General features: G+C 37.4%; 1 protein-coding gene across 1 annotated transcript in view; it reads right to left on the reverse strand.

Moving 5' to 3' along the window:
• Positions 1-12,856, reverse strand: part of LOC122001415 (protein ZINC INDUCED FACILITATOR-LIKE 1-like) — a 65,800-nt gene extending 52,944 nt beyond the window's left edge. Inside the window, exons 1-2 of the mRNA XM_042556132.1 lie at positions 12,634-12,856; positions 9,956-9,996 (exon numbers count right to left, since the gene is read on the reverse strand). Coding sequence (XP_042412066.1) covers positions 9,956-9,996; positions 12,634-12,784 — 192 coding nt within the window. The 5' untranslated portion in view covers positions 12,785-12,856. The remainder of the gene's footprint in view (positions 1-9,955; positions 9,997-12,633) is intronic.
• Positions 12,857-13,089: the final 233 nt, after the last annotated feature.

The following is a 13,089-nucleotide window of genomic DNA, read 5'->3' on the forward strand; positions in this document are numbered from 1 at the left end:
TCTTTGTGACAAGGCACTCATATGAACTTTGGCAAAAATTAAATTTGGTAAGATACCTTACCAACACATTTGATAACTGGGAAGGGATTAATCATATAGTGTTACCAGTCCCTTGTGCACTTTCCATATGGACTTAAATTGTTGGGGTAGGATCCTTGTGCACTTTCCATATGGACTTAAATTGTTGGGGCAGGTTTTTTATTAGTGTCATGTTGTCTTCCTCGAACTCTGCATATGGCCTCTTTTTATTTGCCTATTTCTTCATCTTCTTGACATATTTGTCCAAATAAGCCCTCAAAATTGTAGCTTACTAATGTGAGTCCTTGGCTAGCATGTGGATTGTTAGGCTCTTCCTGTTGATGCAAGAGTGCCCTAAGTGATTGGGTTCAACCTTGAATTTCGATGTTTGTGCAAAGGGTATAAGTTAGACGTGCATTTGTCTTTGATGTGTTTATGTTATGTAGAAACTTGATGAGACATACATAGAGCTTGAGGAGCTTGTGACTCAACGAGGTTGAGTGTGGATGATGGCGCAACCAAGGCAACACGCTCAATGATTTGGAACTCCAATGGAGTTTAAAGAAGGTTAAATAAGGCATCCAAGGTATCACAGAACAAGAAATATTGAGGTGGTATTAGAGTAGCTCGTGGAAAATGACTTGCTGTGACCAAGTTAGTTGGCTCAATGGCTCGAGATCTCCTAGAGATTAGAGGAAAAATTATATAAGACATCTGAGAGACCATAGGACAAGTAGCATTAAGGCACAGCATTGGTGGTTGCAGGAAGAAGGCAAACTACGTGGGTAAGTTCTTGTGTCAACTATGAGAGTTGAGAGACATATATCCTTGGGAGAGGGTAAATCTGAACTTAGGCAAAGGCTTGATTATTAAGATGATTATAGTTAGGGCTCCAGTCAACTAAAGGTATTCCAATCAATTAATGCACTGAGTTGACTAAGAAGTCGAGATCAGACAACGAATAGAATATTTTTATTTGTGACTAAATCAACAAGGCAGTCATAGGAAACCCGGAAGGAATCATTGTTCTGACAAAGATACACTACAACAATCAAATGGGTTTTTGTTTTGATAAAAATACATTGCAACAGTTAAATAACTTAAGGGTTTCATTGGAATAGTTGATTGATGGTGAATCCAATTGCCTCTAGTAGTAATTGGCAAACAGAAGCCTAAAGTGATTGGGAAGCAAATGAAGATAGGAATCTATGATGGATATATAAAGGGGACCAAGAGAGAAGTTTGAAGGCTAGTAACATAGTGATTGTAAAATCCTTTAAGCCGTGATCTATTGTACTCTAAAGCTTTCCTCTCAATCTTCCCTCTCAATCTTCATTGTATAGTTCATCTTGTAAGAGGTTTATCAACCTCCAAAGGTTATCCGCGAAGGAGAAGATAGTGGGCCTTCGGGAGTGACTCACTAAGGAGTCATAGGCTGTGAAGTAAGAACGAGGATTCCAAACAACATTACATTACCTTGTTAGCATTAGTATGCATTGGCTTGCTTGATGTTTTTATTTTCACTAGACAAATTATTTGTGTGACCTTACAAAAGCCTTAGCAAGAGTAGTATAAGTTTTATTTGCAGATCAATTGTTATTCACTCCTCCCTTATCTATTCGACCATCTACTACACTGGTCCTAACATTCCCTTCATAAGTCGAGGCAATAACATTGGGTGTCATAGGTTGTTGCCCAATCATAGTCTCAAATGGACCCTTACCTGTTCATCACTTTGCTATAAGTTATAGGAGAATTGGGCTACATTTAGCAACTTTGTCACATAAGTGCTCACATAGCACCCAACACTCACATAGCGCCTTAAGTAAAGCACAAGTAGCGTGATGCGCTCAATTTTTCCATCGCTTGAGGGAGGGAAACTTGTAAAGAGATTTAAATCCATCACTAACAATTTGAAAAGCTCGGTCCAAAATTGTCTAACAAAATTAGATTTAAATCCATCACTAACAGTTTTTCCATTGTTTTGTGGAGGCCCCCAAACATCATCACATGTTGAAGGAACAAGCATATTGACTCATTCACAGTGGAATTTAATGAGACGGAAATGAAACATTATGATACTTCCATACCCTTTGGACTTAGGTACGGTCATGATAAAATCCATTGAGACATTTTGTCATGACTGCTTTGGAATGGGTAGGGGCTCAAGTAGCCTCGGTGGGTGTTGCTGCTCCAGCTTATCTTGTTGGCAAACAAAACAAATCTGCACATAAATCTCGATGTCATCTCACACTCGTGGCAAATAATGTGTCACCATAAGAGATAGGGTCCTTGCCATACCTATGACCAACCCACTTGGAATTATATACCCATGTATCCCGCATAACCAGCCCACTTGGAATCATGACACTCAATAATTTCCTCCAACTAGTCATACTTGGGCAAAAAAAATTTGTTACATCATCTACCAAAAAGTGTCGTGTTTTTACATCTCTAGCTAACTTTAGCAAATTCTGGGTAAGGGGATCATGGTTTAATCCTTCTTTGATTCGGTCAACAAGTGTACCTTATGGTTGACTCACGTTAGCATCCTTCACTTTCCTACTTAGTGTGTCAACCACCACATTAGTCTTGCCATGATTGTACTCGAATTGGTAGTCAAACTCATTAAAAAATCTTGCAACCGAGCTTGCTTGGGGTTGAACTTCTTTTGAGTCTAAAAATAACTTGTGGCAATGTTGTTTGTTAAGGGACAAAATGAGAACTCAGCAAGTAATGATGCCATGTTGAAAGACACTGTATAGAACCTCTCGGTGTCATTTAACTTTCAACCTTCAAAGGCAATAGAGTGTCCCTCTTGCGTACGATTCCATGAATAGCAAATTCTAAGGCATTAGTGTGTTCCTCAAATGGTTTGGTATGATCGAGCAATACCAACATTAGTTCCTCCATGATAGCCTTTTTCAACTCCTCAAATGCTAGGTGGCACTTCTCTTTTCATTGTCATGGGCGAACTTTTTTGAGGAGATCAATCAAGGGTGTGGCTCTAGTAAAAAGCTCTCGATGAAACATAGCCAGTAGTTTACCAACCCAAGGAATGAGCTCAACTCTGTAACCTTGGTGGATGGCTCCTAGACTTGAACAACCTTTACCTTGGTTTTATCCATTATGAGCTCCTCATTGCAGATTTTATAGTAAAAATACTCTGCCTCTTGTCATTTCTCCAGCTTAACATGCAAGACATTCTCACATTGCACTTAGAAGACTTGCTTAATGTGTTACATATGGTCTTCCAGAATTGTAAGCAGACAAGATAGAGGCAAAAGAGCTTATCCATAAGGGTGCAAAAAGTAGCCACTATTTTTAAGACCAAATGGCATAACAAAGAATTTAAAAGCATTGTACCTTGTTACACATGTTGTCCTGGGCTCATCCTATGCTACAATCTTTCCCAACAGATTAAAAAGCACGCCTATTAAAGGGATAGGGTACTTATTCTTGATAGTGATCCTGTTAAATACTTGATAGTCGATGCACATGCTGTGAGACCCATCCTCCTTCTAAAATAATAATACTAGAGTGTCAAAGGGAGTTTGGATGGATGAACATAGCCTAGCTTTAGCAAGTATTGTGTCTGCAACTCAGCTAACTCAGGACGTGTCATACGCTAAAGTGTAAGGTGTCATAACTGGTGGCTTAGTACTTGACTCCAACATAATGTGGTGATCTACCTCATGCCTTGTGGAAGTTTTTTGGAAGCTCTTGTGCCATTTCATCCTTGAATGCTTCAAGCGTTATTGTATGGCCACCAAAACTAGCTCCTTGGAATTAGCAAGGAATTCCCTACCATTCATCTCCCAGATAGTGGCCAGATACCTTGAATCTGACTTCAACTCTCACTTAAATTATAGGGCCCATAGTGCCTTGGACTCAACCATGGTAGCACACTCCATCCATACTATGCATGCCTTTTCTCCTGCAAGTGCGTTGAGGGAATTAGTTATTGGTTGAAGAAAATCAATTTAGCAATGCCAGTAATGGACCTATCCACCGAGTTTATGGCTGTAAGGGAGCCTCCATCAATAGTAATCTTGAGGCCCAACTGTTTAGCTTTGTCTTCAGCAATGAAATTGTGAGTTACTCTTGTATCCAATAAACCTCGAACCTTTTTTTCCATTTATAGTTGCGCTTACAAACATAAGACCCTTCTTGGTTGAAGGAGTTATAATTTGTCTCAAGAGCGCTAAGTATTTAAAGTGATCTCATGTCAACTTGGGACTCTTCAGCATAGGGTTGGCTTTCTTCATGTTGGCTCATTATGGCATTGATGGTCTTGCGCTTTAAGCAATCCTCATCAAATGTGGACCATAACAACTGAAGCAAGGCTTTTTAGTGCTATTACCATTGCTGGACTTACAATTCTTATGTCCACTCTTCTCTCCCCCACCTTTACCATAGTTGGACTCATTTTCATTCGATTGGGAAGACTAGTCGATGAGTGACTCAGCCTTGATGATAGTAGTTTCTAGATCTTGGATACCTCATCTCTTCAACTCTACATGTGACAATCCTTCAATCCGTCCATGAAGTAGAAGATAGAATCTTTATCGAAGATGTCATCAATGTCTAATAACAATGAAGGGAACTAATTGGCATTGTCCCTAACAGCCAGTTTGCTTCAGTCATCATAAACAACCATTTGCCTCCTCCTTAGACTTGGTTGGACTGAATTATAAGTTCCCTCTTGAAGTCCTCCCAAGTGTCCATTAAGTGACAACCCTTATTCTAATCATCAAACTTATGACAGCACCACATTTGCACAATATGTTGTAAGTAGATAGATGTACCATTGATCCTCAAAACATCACATATGCCCTTGAAATTGATAAACCTCTAAAGGTTGTACAAGAAACTATCAACCTCAACGTCGTGAACACCCTTGTAGATGACTTTTGTTAGTATTAGGATAGAGTTGAGGTTGTTGGCACTCGAACACCCTAAGCTAGTCCCACATGTATGCCCATGACCTTCCTCATGTGTGCGCACTTCTATTTTTGCCCGTAAATTCCGCAACTTTACTTCCATACCCTTTACCAACTTAGTCAAAATTGTATAAATTTTATCAAAATCACTTTAAATTGTTCAAAATCACCTTTAAAATAGTTGTAGAAGCTACTAAATAGCTGCTACATAATTATAAAAGCTACTAAGTAGCTGCTACACAGTTATAAGTAAACCCTAAACTCAAAATCTTAAACCCTAAAACTTTGAAACATAAATCCTAAACGTTGAGCAGTATTATATCAAAATACTCTTTCCCAAGTTGGCGAAAATTATTTAAACATCATCAAAATCACTTTAAATTAATCAAAATCTTAAAAGTTACTAAGTAGCTACTACACAGTTGCTGTTACAACAACGTTGTTACTCTGCATCTTTAAAGCAAATTAAACTATCATGTTATCGTATTAGCATTATTGTCGTGACGTGCACACACATTTAGATTAATCATTTCATTTGTGTATTTTAGAAAAAAAAAAAATTATCCATTCACCCCCTTCTAGTCAGCCATATTTAATCTTGCACATCTTATAAAAGACAAAATAATAGTAGAAGATGATCATAAGACTAGAATCAATTGACTACAATATCATTCAATACCCTCGATGAGCAAGTGGAATTGATAACTCGTATAGTAAGGTATTCTAGTTGACCATGACACAAATGATACATGAAGTATAACCCATTAGGCATGATTCCTTCTATTAAATTTTGTCATGATGGTCATGGACCTAAAATAATAGGAAAAGTACTAACAAAAGGCATCAAAACAGTGGCAAAGAATTCCAACATTATTAAACAGTGTATTAGTCATTGTAGGTTGAAAAGTAGAAGATAGACTACGAAAATGGTCAGATAATTACGAAAGTATCCAGATGTGGCGTCGTTTTTCTCTTTAGTGTGATCCTTCTCTTTGTTAAGTAACTAAATGGTGGCAACGCCACTTAAGAATGGTTCTGTTGGGAACATACTGAGGTGTAGGCACAAAACACAGCACCTAAGCATAAAGAGCTTCTCTAGTTCTTTGGTTGGAGTGAGGCCACGTAAAGAAGAAGAGTGGGTAAAGATTTAGGGGTGGGCTTTGGATTGAGTGCATGAGGTGGGGTCGAAAGGGGCATCAAAGAAGAGAGGTTTGGTGGAGAAGCATGAAAAAATCTAGCTCCTCCTAAGATGAGAGACTAACACGGTGAGGAAGAGTCATAACCACACCCCCAGTGTTGTTAAAAGTGGTGCCTAGCTATGCCTAGGCGACAGGCGACAGGCGCAGGCTGCGCAGGGTGAGCCTAGGTAACCCTCCAGGCGTATGCCTTGCAATAGGCACGCTTAAGCGCACGCCTTTTCCCAGGCGCAAGGCGATGGTGAGGCATAGAAAAGTGCGACTCATTGAAGTGTCGGCCAATAAACCCAAGCCCAACCATTTTTGAAGCCCAATTATTAAGCCCATAACTAATAAATAATTAAAAAACCCTGCATGCATGTATCGGCAGACTTTTGATTTCCCTAGAACTTCAAAGTCTAAGCTGCACGCAGAATACCAAGCGATAAGCGTAGAACAACATGTTTCTTCTCACTGTTCTTTTTTTTTGTTATTGCAAATTTGCAATTACGTTTACTTCCAGTTTTATCTCAATTCCATTCTTGACTCTCCTAATCTCCAGTCTCCACTGAAGTCTACTCTTGCCGATAAAAATGTCAAATTCTGAATCATCAGGCTTTTGAAAAGATCCAGCATGGAATTATGCAACAGTAGTAGACCCACAAAATACCAATAAAGTGAAGTACAATTTTTGTGGGGAAATAACTAATGGAGGAATTTATCGACATAAGCAACATCTTATTGGAGGCAACAGAAATACGACAACTTGCTCAAAATGTCCGGAGTATGTGAAAGAAGAAATAAATTCTTATATGGCTAAAAAGAAAGAATTGAAAAATCAAATGGATGTGATGCCTCACTTTGATGAAGTTGTTGAACAGCAAGAGTATTGGGAAGTTGAAGAAGATGTTCCAGCAAAAGGAAAACAACCTATATCAGCTTCATCTAGTCAATGTTCTAATCTTGCACCTAATTTTCAAAAGAAACCAAAACAAACTGTCCCAATAGATTTGTATTTCCGACAAGATGTTGATGAGATTGTGAAGCAAGGAAAGAAAAAAGATACAAAGTTATTTGATGAAAATAAGAAGAAATTGAGGGAGGATGCAATGCAAAGGTTTAACAGATGAATGTATGATGCAGGTATTCCGTTTAATGCAGTGAACTATGATAGCTTTGGACCATTTATTGACGATTCGGTTCTGGAATGAAGGCCCCTACTTACCATGAAGTTAGAGTTACATACTCAAAAAAGGAGTTGGAGCATACAAAAATACTATTGAAAGACTACAAGGATGATCATGTTAAATATGGCTGCACTTTAATGGTTGATGGTTGGACAGATAAAAAAGGAAGAACTTTGATTAATTTTTTGATAAATGGTCCAAGAGAGAGGAGTGTATTTATAGAATTTGTGGATGGGTCGAGCTATTCTCACATGGGTGTGAAAATGTTTGAGCTGCTTGACAAATATGTGCAGCAGATTGGGGAAAAGAATGTTGTTCAAGTTGTTACTGATAATGCAAACGCAAATGTTGGGGAACGTTTTGAAGTAAAATATCATCACTTATATTGGACTCCATGTGCTGCTCATTGATTAGATTTGATGTTTGAAGATTTATTTAAAACTCCTTGCTTCAAGAAGGTATATGAAAGGGCAATGATGGTTAATGGATATATATATAATAGGCCCCAACTGTCAAACATGATGAGAGAATTCACGAAACAGAAAGATATGGTTAGAGTGGGAAACACTTGCTTTGCAACTGTTTTTTTTACTTTTAAACGGTTTCAAAAACACAAGGCGAGTTTGAGAAAAATGTTTACATCTGATAAATGGACCAGCAATAGATTTGCAAAGGAGGCACCAAGTAAACGGGCAACAGAGGTTATATTGATGCCTTCATTTTGGAATATACTTGTTTATGCTATTAAAGTAGGTGGTCCACTAGTAAAAGTTCTTCGATTGGTTTATGGGAAAAAAGTCTCCAATGGGCTATATTTACGAGACAATGGATCGAGCTAAAGAAGCTATTGTTGCCTCATTCGATAATAGGGAGGATAAGTATAAAGATATTTTTGACATAATTAATAAAGATGGTCGATACAACTCCATCGACCTCTACATGCAGCTGGTCATTTCTTAAACCCGGAGTTCTCTATTCGAATTGTGATATAGAAAATGACACAGAAGTTGTAGCAGGTTTGCATAAGTGTATAACTAGAATGTATGGAAGTGATCAACTGCAAGATAAGATCATGGATCAGTTGCTAATGTACAAAAGGGCTGAAGGACTTTTTGCAATGCCCATGGCCATTAGACAGAGAACCACAAAATCACCAGTTGAATGGTGGTTGGCTTATGGGTGTTCAACACCCGAATTGCAAGTGTTGTGAACGAAATTGGAGTGTATTTGAACATCTTCATTCCAAAAAAAAGAAATAGGAGTAAAAAAGATTGAATGATTTGGTTTATATCAAGTATAATAAGGCTTTGAGGCGTCGATATGACATGCGTGACAGGATTGATCCTATTTCTTTAGATGAAATAGATGATAGTAATGAATGGTTGATGGGGGATTAAATAATAATAGTGATGATGAGAATGATCTCGTGTTTGATGATGATAATTTGACTTGGAGTGAAGTTGCACGAGCTTCTGGGGTTGGTGAAGATGCCTATGGTTTTAGATCTCGAGGTCGAGGTTCATCTTCTACACAAGAAGTAAGGACATGTACTACAAACATGTAACAGAGAAGATCTACAGCTACTGCGTGCCATCTTATTGATGAAGAGGAGGAAGAAATCGATTTTGGTGAAACCAATGAGGATTCAGAAGGATACAAATCTGGAAATTCTAGAGATGATGAAGATGATATAGTTAAGGAGGATGTCGATGGATTTGATGATTTAGAATATTTGAATTTTGAAGTTTTATTCCTTATTTATACTATGCACTTACTAATGCTTTTTTGATCTCTATAGACCTTTTTTCTAGAGATGGAGATGATGCCTGATGGAATCATTTTTTCTTTAGTTACGATTTACGCTACATTATTTATTGATGAATTTTCTATTTACATTGTTTGATATCTTTGTGAAATATATATTAGTTTATGTGATATTATAGTAAATCACTTTATATATGTGGATTCTCAAAATTTATGCCAAATGCGCTTTGCTTCAATAAAGCGTGCGCTTAGCCTTGCACCTCAGATTCCCGAGCATTATGGCGCTTTAGTGCACCTTGGGCCTTAAATAACTATGCCACACCCTAATCTGATTGGCAATGCTCACAAGGATGAGGACCTCATGATAAGACAAACTAAAGATGAGCGGGCAGAGGATGATACACACAAAGGTGGACTCACTCAATTATGCAACAAATAGACAAAGGAGAATGTCCATTATGCAACAAGAGGGACGAAGAAGCACCCACTCTAATTTCATCCCCTCTCTCTCTCTCTCTCTCTCTAAATATATATAGTATAATACACTCCTATAGTTTGTATACTTACATATGGTTCTACAATAAGCACATAATGTGAAATTATTAAAGTAGAAAAATCATCAAAAAAAAGAAAATAAGTATATTCAAAGCACTCCATCTTAGAGAAAGCACTTGTTGATTTAGTTTTGTAGACTATTATGAAAACAAAGGAATCATGGTAAGCCACTTGAAGACACAAAAGACGTAGTAAACCAAACAAATTGGATTTGAAAAATAATAAATAAAACGGTATATGCATATTCATTGTAAACTATCAACTTGTATGAATAATAGTGTGTATACAATAAATTGTGGACAAGTAGACATACCATGAAGTATATAAATGGAAACAATGATGATATCGGCAAAGCTGAAAAGGAAAGAAAGAAAAATGATCAGTCATCAAACTATAAACCTTGCCTCAAAACGGAAAAAAAAATACAAGGTCAAAACAACTAAAATGAAATCCATGCAGTAAATTGCAAGGATACTACAGATATAAAGATTAAGTTTCACAAAATAAGGTTGATGTGTGTGAATTATGCATATGTTTTTGGTCTTATTTAGCATGCATTTGTTGCATCACATGAGCATATTTTGTGTAAACTTCTAGCATTTGCATTCATTTTATCTTTTTAGTTCAGATTACTGCGGTGCGGTTTGCATTTTGTATTAACAGAAAGAAGAGATCTTGATGTTGGAGCATGCTTAGAGATGGCAAAATGGAGGAAATGCATGGACAGAATGATCCACGACCAACCCGTGGTAGCCACCACTGCTATGGACACCACTGAGTAAATCGAAGAATCAAGACAGCACAATCCACAACCAACCCATGGAACGTTCCGCTACCGTGGATCGTTAGGGTTGTGCTGCCCTTTTATTTAGGAAAATTTGTTAGGATTCGGTGGATATAAAAAAGAACAAGGGCGGTGGTTTTGAGGCATCTGGTGAGAAGAGATCAAAGAGAAGGCCGCATCCAAGACATCGAAGGAGCTAAGAGATTCCGAACATCAAAGAACACGTGGAGATCTTCGAGAAACATCGACAAGCATCTACAATCGAGTTCTATTCCTTGTTCTTATTTCCATATTGTAGAATGCTATTATTGATTTCAATGGATTGCATCTTCAACGTTATGGAATAGTTTCTTTATTCTAGGATGAGGGAATAGCTCGATAAGATATCGACATTTAAGTTTTGATTTCCTTCTCTTGTTAATATTATGATTATCTTTGATTCAATTTTAGTGTGCTCAATATGTTTGCATTACTTAGAAATTAAGGGATGAACTGAGAGGTGAACCTTAATCTAGGAACTATAAAATTGAACTTGAGTTTTTTATCACAAAGTAGTTCAGATCTCTCGAGGTAACATTGAATATCAAGGATCTTAAAGGTACTATGAGAATAGGAGTTGCATTAGGATAAATGCATCGTTAAATTTCATGAGGAAACATCGATTACTTAAGAATAATTCACCTAACGTTGTATGAGAGGAGATAATAATGGAATTGTTGATACTCATCATGGTAAAACCGAAATCCTAAAATTTTTCTTAAGATTTGATTTCCTAATCTGTTTTTTATTCAATTTTTCGAGTTTGATTTAATTTCTTATTACAACTGCTTCCTTATCTCGATTTCGTCTAGATAACCTGTTTTGTGCATAGCTAGTAGTCAACAACGCTATCCAAGAGGACGATATTTTATTATTTGACAAAAACCGTGCACTTGTGTTTTCACACTAACAAAGGTCTAATCCATGGCATTCCTATATTGATTGAAAGTTTAAAAAAATGAATCATCAAGTTCCAGATTCCTAATTCCAACACAATAAGATCAAATTTTAAAAGGTTAATAATTGGAGTTAAACAAATTACCAAACTAGACCATTCCTATAAGAATGAAGTCCTATGTAAAGTTAACTAAAATACATAGATCGTATCAGTATGGGAGGTTCTAGTTCTATGTATTCTGTGATCCAAACAACCTAGAAACAAACTATCAAAATGAAAAGGATATTTCTGTCATTTAGATAAACTAAAGAAATGCAAATGTAGACCATCTCTCAGCTGACACAAATTTCTATTGACTAAGATCTGATATATCTTCCGCATTAACTTTAGCATTCTCTCTATGATTGCACATTATAGTTTACCAAGATAGGAGTATAGTAATATTACCTTGGTTGCACTGTAAAATATGATGCAGTCAGAATGAACATCTTTTTTCTCTTTCACTTTTTTATTATTAAAGACATCTTCAACTTGGGGAAAGTTTAGATTGCTTGATTGAAGCACAAAGAATGGTGTGACCTCATTGTAGATGTTTCTGCATTAGACATCCACGTTGTTGCAGAGAAGAAGAGAACTTATTCAGATGGAAAGCATATATGTACCTTTCCATCAAGCTATATCTTTGTTCAAAAAAGAAAGAATTGCTCCAAATAATTGTTAAAACAAACAAGTTCTAGTTACCATCGCTCTGATCATCCCTTACACCAATGACTGTATAAGATAGGGAATAAAACCACCTCTGAGAATGTATGAGCTATCCTCATTAGGACGCTCATCAACTTTCTTTTCTATTTTGCTGAGCTACAACTTCAGAGGTGCAAAAGAACAGTTGTTGGCGTATAGCCATCATTTATTAAAAGCATGTACCAAATTTTTATATGCAGTCTGTTACAACTTAAGATGCGCAAATGAAAAGTCATTGATATAGCGGTGATTAAATCGACATGCGCCAAATTTTGATATATCAGTCAGACTGTTTTTGTTAATCAAAAAGTTTCTGGTAACCATCAAAAAGAAAAAAAAAATTAGGAGACAAAGTTTCCCCTTATTATGCACCAACTCGAGCAAGAAACAAAGCGACCGTGTGACAGGGTGACCTCATCTCGTGCATAAAAGGACACCCTGGAGTGAACAAGAAATTATTGTTTTCCACCCATCAAGCAAAACCTCGAACAAGAAACCATTGCATCGTGTGCAAATCCATGCGTACCTGTGCAGAGTGTGACAATCCACACATAAAAGAACTCTGTGTAGGGGATTCCACTAGAAGCTGCCTTCTTCCTATCTTGCTTACAACCCGGACAACCTTCGAAGTATACCTTCTCCAACAACGGAGTCCTTCTCTCCGTCGTATCCTCCATGAACACCGCGAAAAGCAACTACGTTTCCAAATTATTCCTCGTACAAAAGTCCAAGGAACAAAAAGCAGACAAAGCGAGACGCAGGCGAGACCAGATCAAAGGTGCAATGGTTTAAAGAAAAGTAAAGGAAAGGAAAGAACGCGAAGCAAAGTTCTACTCTACCACCGATCATGGGAGACGCATATCCTTCGCTCACGGCATACGTCACTGCGATGCCATACGCAGCGGGATCGCGCACGAAGACAGGGCTACACCGCGTGGGTTCGGTTGTACTGCACCACCCGATATAGTGAAAATATCGGCTG

The sequence above is a fragment of the Zingiber officinale genome, chromosome 7A, assembly GCF_018446385.1.
Source record: "Zingiber officinale cultivar Zhangliang chromosome 7A, Zo_v1.1, whole genome shotgun sequence".
NCBI classification, from domain to species: domain Eukaryota; kingdom Viridiplantae; phylum Streptophyta; class Magnoliopsida; order Zingiberales; family Zingiberaceae; genus Zingiber; species Zingiber officinale.